The 17,340-nt window shown below is 37.7% G+C and overlaps 3 protein-coding genes across 3 annotated transcripts; 2 read left to right on the forward strand and 1 right to left on the reverse strand.

Annotated features, from left to right (window-relative positions):
- The first annotated feature begins 1,006 nt into the window (after window positions 1-1,006).
- LOC113775865 (poly [ADP-ribose] polymerase 2) lies at window positions 1,007-8,445 on the forward strand. The gene is made up of 18 exons (XM_027320908.1): window positions 1,007-1,158; window positions 1,280-1,574; window positions 1,662-1,774; window positions 1,867-1,948; window positions 2,147-2,382; window positions 2,623-2,749; window positions 3,437-3,492; window positions 4,585-4,658; window positions 4,774-4,820; window positions 5,030-5,079; window positions 5,345-5,407; window positions 6,558-6,638; window positions 6,864-6,974; window positions 7,098-7,173; window positions 7,261-7,403; window positions 7,684-7,757; window positions 7,866-7,968; window positions 8,076-8,445. The coding sequence occupies exons 1-18, from the start codon at window positions 1,075-1,077 to the stop codon at window positions 8,184-8,186; spliced, it is 1,926 nt and encodes a 641-aa protein (XP_027176709.1). The 5' UTR covers window positions 1,007-1,074; the 3' UTR covers window positions 8,187-8,445.
- An 878-nt stretch (window positions 8,446-9,323) lies between these two features.
- Window positions 9,324-11,804, forward strand: LOC113781066 (mediator of RNA polymerase II transcription subunit 28). The gene is made up of 4 exons (XM_027326910.1): window positions 9,324-9,499; window positions 10,207-10,457; window positions 11,150-11,262; window positions 11,450-11,804. Exons 2-4 carry the CDS (start codon window positions 10,283-10,285, stop codon window positions 11,582-11,584), a joined length of 423 nt encoding a protein of 140 aa, XP_027182711.1. The 5' UTR covers window positions 9,324-9,499; window positions 10,207-10,282; the 3' UTR covers window positions 11,585-11,804.
- A 144-nt stretch (window positions 11,805-11,948) lies between these two features.
- LOC113781057 (U1 small nuclear ribonucleoprotein A) lies at window positions 11,949-14,769 on the reverse strand. Its single transcript, XM_027326898.1, has 5 exons — window positions 14,552-14,769; window positions 14,256-14,428; window positions 13,913-14,006; window positions 13,495-13,583; window positions 11,949-12,456 (listed from the first exon to the last, which is right to left on the reverse strand). The coding sequence occupies exons 1-5, from the start codon at window positions 14,643-14,645 to the stop codon at window positions 12,163-12,165; spliced, it is 744 nt and encodes a 247-aa protein (XP_027182699.1). The 5' UTR covers window positions 14,646-14,769; the 3' UTR covers window positions 11,949-12,162.
- Between the last annotated feature and the right edge of the window lie 2,571 nt (window positions 14,770-17,340).

Below are 17,340 nucleotides of genomic sequence, written 5' to 3' on the forward strand. Positions count from 1 at the left end.
GAGGGAGGAGGGTGGGGAGAGAGAGGTGGTGGCAGTGGTTGAGGTGGTGGGAAATTTGGCGGTGGCAGTTGGGTTTGATGGGATGATTGAAGTTGAAGCCACCATTTTGTGAAACGTGTTAGAGTCGTATTTTAGTGGGTGTTGTGCGTGTTTTTGTGCTCTCTGAAAGAAGTGCGTCACCTTGGGCGTTTCTTGTACGGGCTCTAGCCTCTGAGGGCTTCTTTCTTCTCTGGCCGAATCAAGGGGCGCAGCGCCCTTTGTTACTGGTATTCCTACTTGTGATTCTCATTTGCATTTATTCTATCAATTGGTTGGCTGAAGATTAAGAAGATTTAGATGATAAAACACAAACATGGGATGCATTCAGATTTTTTAGTGAGAACTTTTCAAAAATTCTTCCAAGATTCGAAAGAAAGCCACAAGGTCACCACCCCTCTTCTATGAGAGCTGAGCAAGAATTTTTTGCCCAAGAAATTTTTTTGTTTTCATTTTGGGTTTTGGGTGGGTATTTCTCATAAGACTTTTGTTTCGGTTAATTTTGGTAAAGGCTCCAGAATGGAAGTTCCGAAAATACCCTTTTGGGTTGCTCGATTGGGAAGCTGATGGAAATTATGCGGTGGCTCCGCCGCTAAGCTCCTTGATTGGAACCGAAATATAAGTTTAGGGATTAAATTGACTATAAATAATGTATGTGGACTAAATCGACAGAAAAAAAAATTTAGGGACTAAATTGGCGATTTTCCCAAAAGAATAACCTGAAAGGAGGTGCCACGACGCCGTGTGGGCATTAAGCAAGTCGTTGGGCATTACAAATCTGAGGGGAGGCGCCAAAAACCGTGCCGCGTACACTAGATTCTAAGTTTTCCTTCTCTCGGAAGCTTATTTTTATTATTTATTTATTTAATAATAGTTAGTAGTGGTAATAGAGTGGTAATAGACCAGTAATACTAGCAGAGACTAGTGCATAATTCATCCGCCCCTGAAACTTCTATAAAAGCCCTTGTACCCGCTCTTTGTTCTTCAGTCTTCCTTTCCTTCAATCTCTCTGTCTATCTCACAGTTAAACGACTGTAAATGGCAAGTCAACTCAAAGTGGATGAACTCCGCTCCGAATTATGCAAACGAGGCCTTAGTACCACTGGAACCAAGCCCGCATTGGTCTGAATACCCAACCTCTCCCCTGCCCCTTTTTCCCGCAATGATTTCTCTTTCCTTTTTTCTTCTCTCTCTTTCTTGTCTGTTTGCTGTCGAAATTTTTGATCGAGTGAATCATCTATAGGTTCGGCGACTGGAGTCGGCGGTCAAAGAGGAGGAGGAGGAGAAAGGTAAGAAATCCAGAGATGCGGACGGAGATTTAATCAGTCGGAAAAGACAGAGGGATGATGATAATGGGGATTCCAACGACAAAGTCAAAGCCACTGAAGATTTTCAAGAAATGAGCGTTAAAGAACTCCGCAAAGAAGCTAGTCTTCGAGGGATTTCAACGACTGGGTCCAAGAAACAACTTATTGAAAGGCTTTCAAGTGATGCAGATGCAGATGCAGACAGGAAGGACGACGACCACAATCTTGAAGGTATAACATGGAAATTTTCTTACGGTTATGTATTTATGGTATCACAGTCCTGATAAAATTTTGATGGATAAATGATATGGGTGGCAGAGGAAGACAAAAGTAAGAAGGCGAAACAAATTACAGCGACCAAGAAGGGTGCAGCTGTATTGGATCAGTGGCTTCCGGATGAGGTTAAGTCCCAATACCATGTTCTGCAAGAGGCAAGTCTTCTTTCTATTCATGCTGAATGGTTTCTGTTCCTAACTGTTTTTCTTTACAACTCAAACATAATATTCTTTCTTCTTTCGAGCAGGATGAGGATATTTATGATGCCACCTTGAACCAGACAAACGTTGGGGATAACAATAACAAGTTTTACATTATTCAAGTTTTGGGTAGGTATTCAACTCATGGAGCGTCCAAATTACGTCTTTCTTAGCAAATTTCTGATACTTGGATTCCATGCTCTTAGTCGTTTTACTGAGTCATTCAATTTCCATTGCATTGCACTTGATTGAATCATAGAATGCCGCTTTCCCCTGTCTTTTCAATTATTAATGCTTCTCTGAACGCCGTAAATTGATTGATTGCAGAATCCGACGATGGTGGAAGATTCATGGTTTTTAACAGATGGGGTAGAGTTGGTTCAAAGGGTCAGAACAAGTTAAGTGGCCCCTACACGTCTAAACAGACTGCCATTGATGAGTTTCAAACCAAGTTCTATGGGAAGACTAAGAACAATTGGTGGGAGCGTCACGAGTTTGTTGCTCATCCCAAGAGCTATACTTGGTTGGAGATGGACTACAGTAAAACTGACAAAGAATCAACTGTGAGTTGTTTTAAGACTGATTCTGAAATTTAGTCCTAATTCAGTACACAGAAATAAATGACTACATGAAGTGAATGACTCAAAATGAGAAGCCAGGCTATGTGAAGTTTGCTTTTCTGCAATACATAAGATCCTTGGTCTCAAGGGCAAAGACATTTCATATCTATCTCCAATTAGTATGATACCGCAAGCTTTCAGATGGTTCTGGTATCAGTTCTTAAACTTTTTTGACAATTCCAGGTCCAAGAACCATCAGCATCAAAAATGGACAGGCAACCTCGTGAAACAAAGCTGGAAGCGCGGCTTGCAAAGTTCATCTCTCTTATCTGTAACGTCAGCATGATGAAGCAACAAATGATTGAAATAGGTTTGTTTATCAAACTCCTATAGTTTTTCTTGTGAAGAGGGTTATCACAAGTTTATCTGGTCATCAGCAGTTAATACAATATGGTGGTTTTGTATATATGTAATGTCTCTGTCCTTCATGTGAATTCTCAGGCGATTGTGATACACCTGCCATACTTTAGAGTGTATGTATGTCTTGCTATTAATATTTCTGACGTATTTACCTGGTGTCATTCCTTACCCTGTGTGTCCTAAGCATATGGCACTTTATCTTTCTCTGTCATAGTTAATTTGGTTTCTCTTGTGCTATTCATGGTTTTAAAAACTAACTTCACCACATGTTTTAAGAACACAGTTATGAACTTATATTGCTTTGTTTAACCCTGTAATTTCATGCGTATTTTTTCCTTAATATTCTCTTTTTTTTTTCTTTTCGTGAATCCCATTTGGCATGCTTAGTAGTTTGTGGAATATAGTATGGTATTTGTTACTCCCTGGAAGAAGAGATGGAGGTCAGTGGAAAGAAAATGATCTTGAAAATGAGACTACTCTGTAAGCATGTCTAGTTTAATTATGAGATGCTGGTTACTCAAATTGCTTTTATGATAGTTTCTTTTTATCACATAGTTCTGTCATTAATCATTCATTATCAGTTCTCTATGTTTTGAATCAGCTATGGGTAACATTTACATCCTCTGCTATTTAATAGGATACAATGCTGAAAAATTGCCTCTTGGTAAACTAAGCAAATCAACAATTTTGAAGGTAAGTTGCTTTATCATTGGCTTCTGTAGTGCTTTATCATTGACTTCTGTAAACTATATGCATGCATTTGTACATATAAATTTTTTCTAAGCAGTAGGTCAACAATTTATGAAGATATTGTGCATGAAACCTTTCCTTCCCTGGATATTTTTTACTCAAGTACTGAACATATGAACTTTAATTTCAAAGCCAGATTAATTATGTTTATTGACTCTTGCATCATGATATAATGAAATCTTGGCCTAACATGTTTGATCGTGCTAGAAATGTTTCAAAGCAAGACTTTTATGGTCTTAGTTTTGTACAGTATAGATTGCAAGTGTCTAGTCTTCATGTGAGATGATGAAGTCCTAGAATTCGTGATTGTTGCAACACTCAGTGCTCCAGGGCAATTTGATGCTTCTTTTAATTTTGAAACTCTGACATAGTAAATTGGCATTTGTTCTGATTTTTCACTTTTTTCCTGTTATTATTTGCTTCCATGACCTGCAACAGTTTTATAAGTATTAGTACATAACTTTAAATAACTTTGAGAGGGCCCATCTTTTACACTTTTTTGTGACATTGTAATGAGGTTGTTTTGGAACTAGGTGTAGTTGTAATTTCAGCAAGCTATTTTCCTTCTTAAGTTTGTTACTCGAGGATTGATGTTAAAAATGGAAAAGCATAGGCATATCTTGACCATAAAAATGACAAGTTAAATATTCAAGGAATTATCTGGCAATCAGTCGCAAAAGCATATTGCTTGGCAGAAAAATATGTAAGGATTGATTGATTGAATGCTTTCTCAACTACTATCTTAAATCTGTCAAAAATGAAACCTTTTTTTGATTTCTGAAAAGAATTTTCTATAGGATAAGAAATTGAAATTATTTGTGGCGAACAAAACCATTTATGTTACCTCTTCTCCCGTGAGAAAAAAGAAATATTAGGTGTTGCATTTTTTCTTAGCAATGATCCAATTATCAAGCAGGTCTGCATTTCTGCTTGCTTATCTTGACCAAAAAGATGTTGATGATAAAGTTTGCTTGAATATGTTGCTTTCTGCTTGGTGTATTATTTTGCTTCATAGCTTTATTTTGATATGAACAGGGATATGATGTATTGAGAAGAATTGCAGACATAATTGGGCAGTCAGATAGGGAAATTCTTGAGCAATTGAGTGGGTAAGAATATATGCAATGTATGAATTTTCTACACAATATTGGTGGTATATGATTTAAGCACTGTGTTGATGATCTGGCTCTCTATATAATGATTGTGATGCAATTTCTTCTGCAGGGAGTTCTACACGGTTATACCTCATGATTTTGGTTATAGAAAGATGCGTAAGTTTCCTTCCTCCTGCAGCCTTTGCACCCATGCTTGAGTTATACACCCTCGTTAATAAGTGTGTCGAGGTTACAATGGGCCAGCTGATGATGTTAATTCAATTGTCTCTTTGTTTTTCATACTCCTTGTTCTTTTTTTTTTGGGCCATTTTCTTCCTTCTTTTCTTAGTGCTTCTGCAGTAACTTAAAGTTATGCATGATGACAGGTGAATTTGTCATTGATACCCCTCAGAAGTTGAAATCAAAACTGGAAATGGTGAATCTTTATCTCTTTGTTGATTTAATGCATATGTTCCTTAATGTACTTGAAAATATTTCCACTAAGAATGTCAAGCACATTGAGTTACTGATCTTAAATGCTTGACAGCGTTCCTCATACTGAATGACTGTTGTTTTATGTTTTAGCTACCATGCAATTGTCAAACCACAGTTATCTCTTTTTAATCCATGTTTCTATGTGATATATGTTCGGTATAGTTTTTTCTAATAAGAACAATTTTTGCATCTTGGGAAATTTGAAGGTTGAAGCTCTTGGGGAGATTGAGGTGGCAACAAAATTGTTGGAGGATGATACTGCTATGCAGGTACTCGTTTCTGTAACCGTTTATTCCTCTTACAAGTGATTCAATGTTATATTTTATATTATTCCTTCTACTTGGACTATGTCTAATTCAAATCTAGCCTTGGTTGCAGTAATTAATAGTCTAAATTGGATAGATTTTCTTTCTTCTTTGTTGAGAAAATTAAAATGGGCTAGATTTGCTTGATTCTATATTTGCTGAATTTGAGAAATTCAGCTCTTGGCTCTAGTAAAAAATTGAGGGTCAATCTAAGAAATGTTAAATGGTCATTGTTTATTGGGAAGCATTGGACTTAGATATCTTAGAGAAGGAATAAATTGATATGGTGCTTAAATGTCAATCTCAACATAGGAACCATTAAATAAATCTTGCTTTCAACTTTCTTCATGCCAACATCAATAAGCAAATATAATTATTCCTTCTACTTGGGCTCATATCTTTGTCTAGGCAAGGATATCATTAGTTAAGCCTTTCACGAGGATGACTTTCTGCTCTTTATTCACAAAACTAAGATGCATCTGAGTTGCTTTTATTTCTTCAGTGCTAAATCAGGATTCATAATTTATGTCTTGTGAAAAGTTGATGGCTAGATAAAAGAGAATGCTAGTGGGCATCGTCTTAGGATAGCACCCATGTTCATCTTGTAGAAAGAAGATTAGGAATGGTGTTTGAGGGCAGATTTTAGTGCAACAATCACTGGATTTTTTCCTTTCAACTTTCTTTGCGTCAGGATTCATTCCACTATTTGCTTTTGCTTGTTGAACAATTTCTATGACCAGTGGACTTCCAATATCACATCCAGGTTCCCAGGAGAGAGGTGGTTCATATGAAAATGATGCTTCATGGCGTGGTATTTTTAATTAGTACTTCTAATAGAGATTGATGAGAATCTATTGCAGGAAGTGATAATATTCCAAAGATTCAATAAGAAAATGAATGTCAAAGAGGAAACTCAAGGTGTTAGCTCCTTTTCTTTGGGAGAAATTAAAAATCTGAGAAAGTGAATTTGTCATGCACCCGGTGATTACTTCTCTGTCACAGTATATGCTTCCTGATAGATGATTTTCTTCCCTCATCTGTGGCATCATTATTTTCTTCAGGAAACACTTTCTTGAGTTGCAGACATTAACTCATCATTTCTGGTTGTGAATAGGTGGATCCTTTGTACTCCCATTATCAACGGCTTCATTGTGAACTGACTCCCATTGAAGCTGATTCAATTGAGTATAAAATGGTATTTGTTTACTGTTCTTGATTTGTTATATTCTTAGTTTTTGGTCTTCCAAAATCTGATCAGGCATTGAGATGCTTACTTTACGGGTCTGGGATTGGCATAGGGACTTATTCAATTGCAGTCTGTTGTTCTTGTTTTGCTTAGTGCGCAAAGGTGCTAATCATATAGAACTTAGTTACCTTCTTTGCTCAAATCATAGAATGCAATGTGCTTTCTGCTTTTCAGATAGAGAAATATATGAAGAACACCCATGCAAAGACTCATTCAAGTTATAGTGTTGATATCATTCAAATCTTTAGGGCTTCAAGAGAAGGCGAATCTGAACGCTTCAAGAAGGTAAACACATTTGTATCGCACATCCTCATCGGTTTTTTCCTTTCAGTCCTATGCTTTGTCCAATCTCTATTTCTCTCCTACGCTATGAGGCTGATGCAAAAGTCTGATTGCTTTTCCGAGCAGTTTTCTAAGACACACAACAGGTTGCTCTTATGGCATGGTTCTAGGCTCACAAACTGGACTGGAATTCTATCACAAGGTTATACATTTCATTTATATCTGTCATAGTACATTTCTGTAGTTATTGGGCAATAGTTGACTTGAAATGTGCCATAAAAATTTTCAGGTTTGAGAATTGCTCCTCCAGAAGCACCGGTAACAGGTTATATGTTTGGGAAAGGTGTTTATTTTGCAGATATGTTCTCCAAAAGTGCAAATTATTGCTATTCATCTTCCAATGCAGATGCCGGTGTGCTGCTGTTGTGCGAGGTTACTTTATTCTAATTCATTTCAGTTCTCTTGACTTTCAAGGAAAAAAGAGAAATCATAAAAGTGGAAAGATAAACTTCATATTTAGTGTCCTGAATATATTGTTGCTGGATTATATTTAAGTTGATATGAATAAGAGGTCTCATCTCTCTCTCTCTCTGCGCATATGTATAATATGATGTTTTATCAACATTATTATTTGCTCACAAATACATGAAAAGCTATTCTCAGATATCCCTATCAAGTGTTCCTACTGAACAAACCGGCTGTTGTCTTGTAGGTTGCACTGGGGGACATGGCTGAACTGCTACACGCAGACTATAATGCAGACAAGTTGCCTCAGGGGAAGCTGAGGTCTGCGCCTATATTCTCCTCTTATTGTACTGACAACCTGAGTCAGTCCGATGAATTATTTAGTAAATGGAAAACTTTTTGAGTTGTATGGTACTTGCTAAATTGCAGCACAAAAGGAATCGGTGCTACTGCGCCAGACTCTTCCGAGTCTCAAATGCTTGAAGACGGCGTCATAGTTCCCTCAGGTAGACCAAAGCAACTAGGAACCAAGGTTTGTCTCGTCATAATTACGCACACTACTGATGTTACTTACATAAGCTTTTCTGGTTTTCACACAGTTATAATAGCTGATTTACCACTGAAATTTTCTGCTTGCAGGCTAGTCTTCTGTACAATGAGTACATAGTTTACAACGTGGAGCAGATAAAGATGCGATACGTTTTGCAAGTAAAGTTCAATTACAGGAGATATGTGGTTCAAAAGGTTTGATTATATAAAGGGTTTGATTTCTGTGTTCTCCTGCCGCTCTGTGTGTGTGTATATATTTATTTATTTTTGGGTGGTTTTGGAAAGAGGCGGGAACCGGGCTGTTTCATATCACCATGTATGACAAAATCGATCTTCCAAGTCATTACGCTTGTTCTTATTGGAGTACCCTTCTCTCTCTCTCTCTGGGTGTATAAATTGGTACCCAAGAGTATGAGGAGGACTGAATTTTCTTCCCGTGATAAATGGCCTCTGTTCTGCTCCGATTAAGACAGACGAAGCACTTTTACAAATTGTTTCCTCTGCAATTTCATCCTTTTATCACACATGCGCTCCAAAGGAGTAGCCTCTTTTTTTTTTTTTTTTTTGAAGTGTAAAAGTGGGAGGCTTTCGAATTCATTTATACTTCCGTTCTGCTGTATCACTCAATTCATCTGCAATCTCCTTCCTTTTATCATATGCGAAAAAAGTAGCCTTTTTATTTAGTGTAAAAATATGAAGTTTTTGAATTCGAAATCTCTCATTTAAACTCACCTTCTCGTATGCGACTCAACTCGTTTTCCCCCAACCCCCTCACCCTAGGTGAAAGAAGTAGCCCTATCAGTGGGCATAGGTACAAAACAAAAAATTTCAACAGGTTGAGTTGCATTGCACGCCAATGATAAGATGAGTTGTATTTTTTTTTTGTCCTATAACTACTCCTCCTGTATACTAGGGGAAGGGAATTTAAAAAGATTAAAAGGAATTCGATGAATCAGCACTGCTCCAGACGGGTGCCTACACGCATCCACTAGCAAAACATTTTTAGAAAAGTCTAGATATTAGAATGTGTAGGCACAAGAAACATTTTCAAAAAAGCCTGGATATTAGAATATAAGTAAAAAATTTGATCCTTTAACTTTCGCTCAAAGAGTTTAAAACTCTCTCGTGCTTTGAGCTTAAAACTCTCTCGTGCCAGCCTAGTTGGTTGATAAGGTGAGTTGCTGCTAGTGCTATAGCAAAAAGACTGCTATTAGTACTTAGAAGGGTAAATTTGGAATTGAAATGAAGAGGCTTTAGGACCTTGTTTTGTTGGACCATGTACAGAAAAGCCAGTTCTACTGGCAAAAAAAAAAAAAAAAAAAAAAAATCCAAGTGGAGTAGGAAAAGACGGCTCGCCACTCATGGGAAATTAGTTTGTATACGAAGTAGTGCCTAAGCAAATCTACATTGTCGCTGGCAGTCGGCGGCGGTTGATCCCCCTGGCCGCCCTGGTTTCTTAGAAATTACTACTGCTAGAAATTAAGAGAGCGGTCTTCTCCCCCAGGGCTCCGGAGGTGACCATTTTTCGTCTTTACAATTCTTTACAACCGTACACAGCAAAATGTGAATGAGAATTATAATTGCAAAACTGCCCCTCTCCCCCCTTCTTCCCGTTTGTGTGATTGCCTTCTTTTATCTTTGGCAAATCATATTCTTTATTATTTTGTGAATAATTAACTTTATTGTAAGAAATCTTTGGTGAGATTTTGCGAGGAGCAAATGTGTTCAAATTTCTATAATATTGTACGCCATATGTTTGTCGAATTGTGTGGCCAATCCTTTCTCTGACATTGGAGCCTTTTTGGGATTTTTTTTTTTGGGGTGAGTTTGCCGCAGCAATCTTGCTTCCATTTGTGTCTTAGTCTCCTGATCACTAATTCACTATGCGCTGTGAAATACCGTTAATTTCACCTAAGGTATTTCTGCCTTTTCAACCCAAAACTCCAATCTGGCAGGCTAAGTATTTCTGTAACGTGTTTTATGAAAGGACTTTTTTTTTTTTTGGTCTACTTCGTTCTTGCTGTGTGCCGAATCGATGATTATATGTTTGCTTTTACCATAACGTGTTTATAATTTTTCAGTGTCTGCAAGGAGCGGAATAGAGTTACTTGTTCATTTTTGCTGAAGGGCATTATTTATCGTTTTACATTTTTGTATTTGGGGGACATTTTGGCGGCCATCATTCAACAGGCATTGATGATCCGTTGTTTCCTACTTGCAGTACAGAATCCGTCTCTGGCTATTGGAGTAGATTCTGGTTGGTTGGTTGATCTATAAAGCATTCAGCTGACATAGATATGGCTGACAGGCAATCAGTTGATCAACAGCAGCATGCACTTGATTCACAGTCTCCTCCTGCATCTAAGGACGACATGATTGCCTGTGTCACAGCCTTAGAGGCTGCTTTGCTTCCATGCCTGCCTGCCAGAGAACTCCAAGCAATAGATCGTTCTCCTCATCCTTCTCATCAGAGTGAGTCTAGTCAAAACCCTGAGAAGTACTCTTTGTTCTCATAATTTATTTCAACTTTCTAGCGATCAAATGTTCACTACTAGGGAGCTTTTTAGAATTTCGCCTCCACACCCCCCCCCCGGGCCCGCGGCCTTTTTCTTATTTCCAGGATAAGTTTTTTTGAGGCATTGTTTAGAATTTCGAAGTTTTCCTTAGGCTATTCAATGCAAATTTTGAGTCTAAAGATGAAGGGTTATTGGATAGTGAATGAGAACAGTATTGCAGAGCTAATTCTTAGATAATAAGCCTAAACTTTTTCCATCGTTTTTTATTTTCATCTGTAGCTTCTCTGTCTGCACTAGATGTATGAGGATTACCTTTTGAATTTTCTCATTGGCTTTGTTAACCAATCCTTTCCTCTTTATATTCTTGAATATGGCTGGTTCTCTGAAGCAAGCTTGCTGCATCACCCTGGATTGTTTTTTTTTTGGCTGAGTGCACTTTTAGAGGTTTGCTTATATATTTGTGTGGCATTACCTGCTGCTCCATGATTGTGCGGAAATTGATATGTGGTTATCTTGACACATATAAGCGCATTTTATTCTTCTCCACTGTATCCTCTTTCCCTTATTGTTGCATGCGTTCTTATTTTAAGCAAATTGAAGAATTGCTTTTGTTGCTTGCTAAGTGGTAATACCTTTCTTCTGCTTCAGTTGATGTGGAGCGGCATGCCAGAGATTTTATGGAGGCTGCAAAGAACCTCCAGCTTCATTTTATAAGCTTGCAACGGGAAGATCAGCCTTCCAAAGCTGAAACCCTTCGAAAGGTAATGCGCAGCTTGCATCCAAAATTCATTTGTTTAATAATCTTCATCCCTCCTTCTCCTATGGGGAATACAGAATTCTTTATTATTATTATTATTTTTAAGTGTAAGCGGGATCGCTTACATTCCATGCCATCCAACCCGTCCCTCCCTCTGGGAATATAAAATTCATGTTGTCTCGTTCTAGCAGGAGATTGCTACGATGGAAGAAGAGTTAAAGTTGAAGAATGAACTTATCGATCGGCAAGAGAGGCTGATTCATGATTGGAGGAAAGGGTTGAAGGATCAACTAGAAAAGCACAACAGTGAGTTAGAAAGAGTGTAGAGAACATGCTGAATACTAGATTAAATTTGGCATCTGAGTTTATACTGAATCAGAAGATGCCATTTTGTTATAATCATAGCTAGTTTGCCTGTATTGAACTGTGTAACTGAGGACAGTATTTTTTTGGGTTATCAAAGTCAGATATCTGTTGACAAAAGAAACGGAAAAAGACTGATGATCTTGCTGAATCCAATTACACCAGCATCAGCCTTTGTATGGCTGTGTTATACATGCTTAGACATACCTGGAAAAGATTTCGCTACCCCTGCCGTTCTCTTACTGATTGCTCGCAGCAGCAGCAGGCGAATTTAAGAATTTTGTGAGGGTGTGGTAAAATCAAAATGGCAAGGAATTGTTACAGCAATTGTCACCAAAAAATCTCTTTTGATGGAAACAGAGAAGAATAGAGCAATCCGAGAAGACGTTTTAAGGTAATTACACAACAATCTAAAATTACACGACTACAACTAGGAAAATTCAGGGTAAAATTGTTAACAATCATACTTGATAACATTCTTACAATCCTACCATCCTCTTCCTCAAGGAAAAATAAAAAGCAAAGATGGTAACTCATCCATTTACTTCTTTGCATAAGTTATTAACATGGGATTATCTGCTGTGATCTTGAAACCTTGAAGTGCCTGCATCGCAACAGTTGATTGTATCTCATTTTCATACTCAACAAAAGCAATACCAGGTTTCGCTTCAACCATCCTAACTTCTTTAAAGCCAGGATATTGACAGGAGAGCATCTGCAGCATCATTGGAGTCGTCTGGTGAGGGAGATTCTGGACAAACAGAATATTATTTGGTGGTGCAGGAGCCTCAGGCATAGCAGCTTTAGAACCAGCCATGTATGGTAGCTGTGACAACTGTAACATTTATAGAGAGAGAGAGAGAGAGAATTTAAAACAATTATAGGTATGATGAGAAACAATTTGCAGTACAGGTTAGTATAGACAGGCCTCATATAAACAATGAAGCCAGGCCTAAATTGCCAGACACATTTACAAAGAAGTAACACCGCGTATTTGCAGCATCCCTTGCAAAATCAGTTAAAAGACCAGCTATCTGAACATATGCAGAAATATTATCCAATCTTTTCATCTGAAAACTAGGTATGCCAAATTATCACCAGCTCTTTACTTGCATTTCCAGATTTAGCATCATGGGAACACCAAAGAACAGAAAATTTGAATCCTCAAGATCAAAGTTTTATTATTCGGACTTGAATATTTTGTTTTTCAGTGCATATGATCCAATGCTCCTATTAGAAGAGACAACTGTCAAAATCTGATTCACATCTGCTTAATCATAAACTCATGCAATCCATCATGAGGCAGCACCCACTTTGCACACAAAAGGGAAAAACTAGTACAAGGAGTTCCAATACTGTGACACTGAGAAGGTAAGAATGTGCTACCAATTGAGTGACATTGGCAACACACCATGGTGCTTCATTTATTTATGTCCTTTCTTAAAGAACTCTTGGGAGGAACATCATTTTAAATCTTCATTTTACCAATAAATATTAAGCTAAGAAAGTTAATTTCATCTTAAAATATTTATTTTATGGGGTATTGTAAAACAGAAGTTCAGTACTCAAGAGAGACAAATCTGATTCATGGGGGCCTGTTTCTGTTCTATGGGCCTAAGAGAGCAACAGCGACAAATAGCAAAGCATTTGAGAACTTATAAACCCAACAATCATGTCTATACTGTTAATCGTCTTAAGGTAGCAATTCTTTCATGCACAGCTTATTGAGGTTATACTTTTGAATTTCACCTTCCAGGAAGCTTCACTTAGTTTATTCTCCTTAAATATCATTACATCATAGATGGAAGCAATGCAAATACAATGGGGGAAATAGAAAACAGATAATAAATTTATCATTTGACAACATGCTTACCGGAGGTGTTGCCCCATAGGGACTAGTATATGCAGGATGGAGACCCATCCCAGGTTGATTTGCATCATGCTGGTCCTTTTTCTTCCTCCCTGTAGAAGACAGAGAGCATAATTAACAGGAAAAATTGCTAAACGAGCCTCAAAATATTAAGGAAAACTAGCCCCAAACAATATCATGAAGTATGCACATATTTATGCAGATTGCTTATCATCCTCACTTAAAGTAGGATTTCTAAATTCATATTGACAAAAACAGCAATTTCTTCTGGCGGGCAGAAAAATCTACAGAAAAGGAGTTTTATATGTCGCAAAAATTTGAAATCACCTCTAACAAACTCTGTTATGGTGATATTCAGCACTTGGATAAATACCAAGGCAAATATATCATATGTGACAAAGTGATGCATAAGGTGTCTTACCTCTGTCATCGCTCTTCTTTCTTTTTTCTCGAGGTACAAAAGTGCCATCGGCCTTTGCTACGACATCTGATTTTGTCTTTGCATATTGTATTCTCTGAGATGATTTTAGCAAATCACTTCATCAGAAGTACTCAAAGAAAAGAAGATTTTGTTCAGAATCCACTGATAATGTCAGGAGTGATGAATAAAAAAAATAACAAAGAAAAAAGAAACTTGAGTTACATTAATGTTATATAACTAGAAGTATAAACACTTTGAGCATAACAAAAATTGCGACAAAGGAATTTGAATAAAGCACATAAAAGAGAAGAAGGGAAAAGGTTTTAGGCATTGGGAATTTTACCATAGGCTTGTCGTAGAATGGAAAGCCCTGCATTTGGCGAAGCGCACTGGGAGCAGAAGAAACGTCCTCGAATACCACCCAAGCCTGTCCTTTGTGTTTGAGGGTTTTGAACGCTAATACTTCCACTATCTTTCCGAATTGTGAGAAAACTGCTTTCAGTGATTTCTTCAGCTCTAAAAGAACCACCATCACCCCCCACAACCAACAATCAAATTACACAAAAATTTCAGTTTGAAACTAGCAAGGAATAGGATAGAGTTTAATTATAGATAATTAGAACAAAAGATGACAATTACCGTCGAGCTTGATTTTCTCGTTTAGATTGTTAATGTAAATAGTCTGATTTTGAGGAATATCAGTCCCTGGGGTTGCCGCCGTCAGCTCCGCCATGGCTGCTGGACGTCTTCCTCTCTACTTAAGAGCAGCAATTTGCAGGAGCAGCCGTGCTTCAATATACTCTTTAACGAAGCTGGAGAATTGCCTAAAACCACCGACTACGACCTTGGCTTGGAGGTTTTCCGATCGTTGGGGTTTGGAATTTGGGCCTAATTTTTTTTTTTTTTTTGATAATGGAATTTGGGCCTAATTAGATGGGTTATTGTACCGCTATTTGTTTAGTTTTGTAGTATGAACGACGGATTGCGTCTAAGTTGCTTGTCTTCTGGGCCATCTGTTTGCTATTATTGGATACCCGAAATGGGTTGCTAATACCAGGCCTTTTGATATTGGGCTCACCCTTCCGAGCTAGACCGTCAACCGACCTAAGTGGATACGAGCTCCCCCCAATCCGCAGACAAAGAACAACGGGATAATAACTACCTATTCAAATTAAGTAGCCATTTAGCACGACTGAAAGGAAATGTTATAGCTAGTTTGTGAGTTGAGGATAGAAAAGAAAAAAAGAGAGAGGTTATAGAAAAGAAAAAAAGAGAAAGGTTAAGTTATCATAGAAAAGAAAGGATAAGAAAGGAAGAGAAGAGATTTTAATGTTATTTGAAAATTTAGAAAAGAAAGGAGATGATTTTGGACACATTGATCAATAAATATTTCATTCAATAGTTTTTCAAGGATAGAACAGGCAATTTTAAAAATTTTTGTAGCCTTTCCGTAGCTTTCCTTTGCTTTCTGCCCAATTTGGACTGGAAATTTTTTTAACCTAACTGTAACGGATCTCCTCTTCCTTCCAAATCAGCCGGATTCTCTTCCTTTATATTTCATCAAAACTCTCAACGTGAAAAATGTCTACCTTTCTCTTCCCTTCTGTTTCTTTTTTTTTTTTCCTGTTCAAATCTCATCTCCCAAACTAAGCATTAGATAAGGCTTCTTGGTTGATGATCCTATTTTATTCCAAGAAAGGAAATATTACCAACTTCACTTTATGGTGTACTAGTCAGCTCACTTGGAGAAATGCTTAAAGTAACAAGGAGTTGTGGAGGGGGAGGGGGAGGTTATCAAACCACGGGGCAAAAGTTTCATTTCATATGTCATTGAAATTGAATTGCTAACCCGCAACGCGAAACAAGAAGAAAATCACCAATTTGTTGATCATGATTACAACACAACAGAAAAGGAATAAAACTTGTGTTTGTTCCACTTCAGTTCCAAGTTCCAACTCCAACTTTAGGCAGCAAGATATACTCTTGTGGTGTGATAGCTACCCCTGACTTCATTGACAAAATGCTGAGACAAGACAAGGAGATATTTTAGCTCCAACAAACTTCTTCAGCCATTCCTTGTCTTTGTATATTTGAGGTAAAAAAAAAAAAAAAAAAGGGCCGAGCACTAGTCAGTAAAGTAAGGTTTTCGATCACTTCCGATGGCATATTCGTTGAAATGTCCCAACGGATGTCATAGTAGTATGTGAATCTGATGGTAGGCCAATAAACTGCATTGAGATGTAAGAGCTGCGGCCCCGGCAGCCATTCGTTTACTCTTTTGGAATATGTCATTGCCATGGCCCAAAACCACATATAATTATTTTCACCTGAACCGCCTAAACCGACAAGGAATACTCCTACGAAAGGGTGGGTCGAAGCCACAAACTTTTCCATTTCTAGAGACTATAAAAATAATCCGGCCACTTTATGGTGACAAAAAGGAAGAATTGCAAGAAAGCAAGGGGATGTGAGCATACAATAATACCGGAGGGTTTGATTCCTTAATTTGTCTTCGCGAGGGAGATGTCTTTCTTCAGAGAACAATCCAATAGGGACCTCACATTTATAATATAGATATATACCATATGTATTATAAAATTTTTCCAACAATAACCACTCATTAATGCGACTAAATTTCACTCAATCTATTATATATATATATATATATATATATATATATACCAATAATTATTACTTTATTTTATATTTATGTATATTTTTTAATTAATTTTATCTTTTCAAATATCTAACATTTGAAAAACATGTTACGAGCACACTCGTTAAACAGAGCTATATCAATCAGCTCTTTGCTTGCTGCGTCTCTTGACTGCCTTCAAGAGCCACCGATGGTGAATCGCTCACCCTCGTCTAATCATTATAGATTCTAACGTCAGGCACGATATGCGGCTCTGACAATCTCTGATATGTTATGTATCCAAAGCAAGCGGCGGCGGCGGCGGCGGCGCCGCCAATTCTCAAGACCAGCACCAGCATCCCATGAAAAAAGAAGAAGAAAAGGTTATAAATTGCAAATGGGCAAAGGTGATGAGAACCCAAAATTGCTAACCCAGTAATTTGCACATTGATTTGAGCCATCCCAGTTAAGCAAGAATTTAACTTGCGCTAATGTGTAAATAAATCGATATGGATGCTTGACGAAGTTAAGTGGCCACTACTTGCAAGGTTGTATGATGTAATTATCAACTGCACCTGAATGTAGATTAGGGCAGGCAGCAAATGTCAAATGAGCAGCCAACTGAGAGAGTGAAAGGTACACTTCATCATTGGCATTGGCCGTAGGGTGATTGTTGTCGGGTGACGACGATGAATTCCACTCCACCATTAGGCTAGGCGTCGGAGATCAACCTAATTTCATGACGTCCAAGGGTGAATTTAATTTAATTACTAATAACAAGACTCTCTCCAAA

The sequence above is a fragment of the Coffea eugenioides genome, chromosome 1 (genome assembly GCF_003713205.1).
Source record: "Coffea eugenioides isolate CCC68of chromosome 1, Ceug_1.0, whole genome shotgun sequence".
Classification (NCBI taxonomy): Eukaryota; Viridiplantae; Streptophyta; class Magnoliopsida; order Gentianales; family Rubiaceae; genus Coffea; species Coffea eugenioides.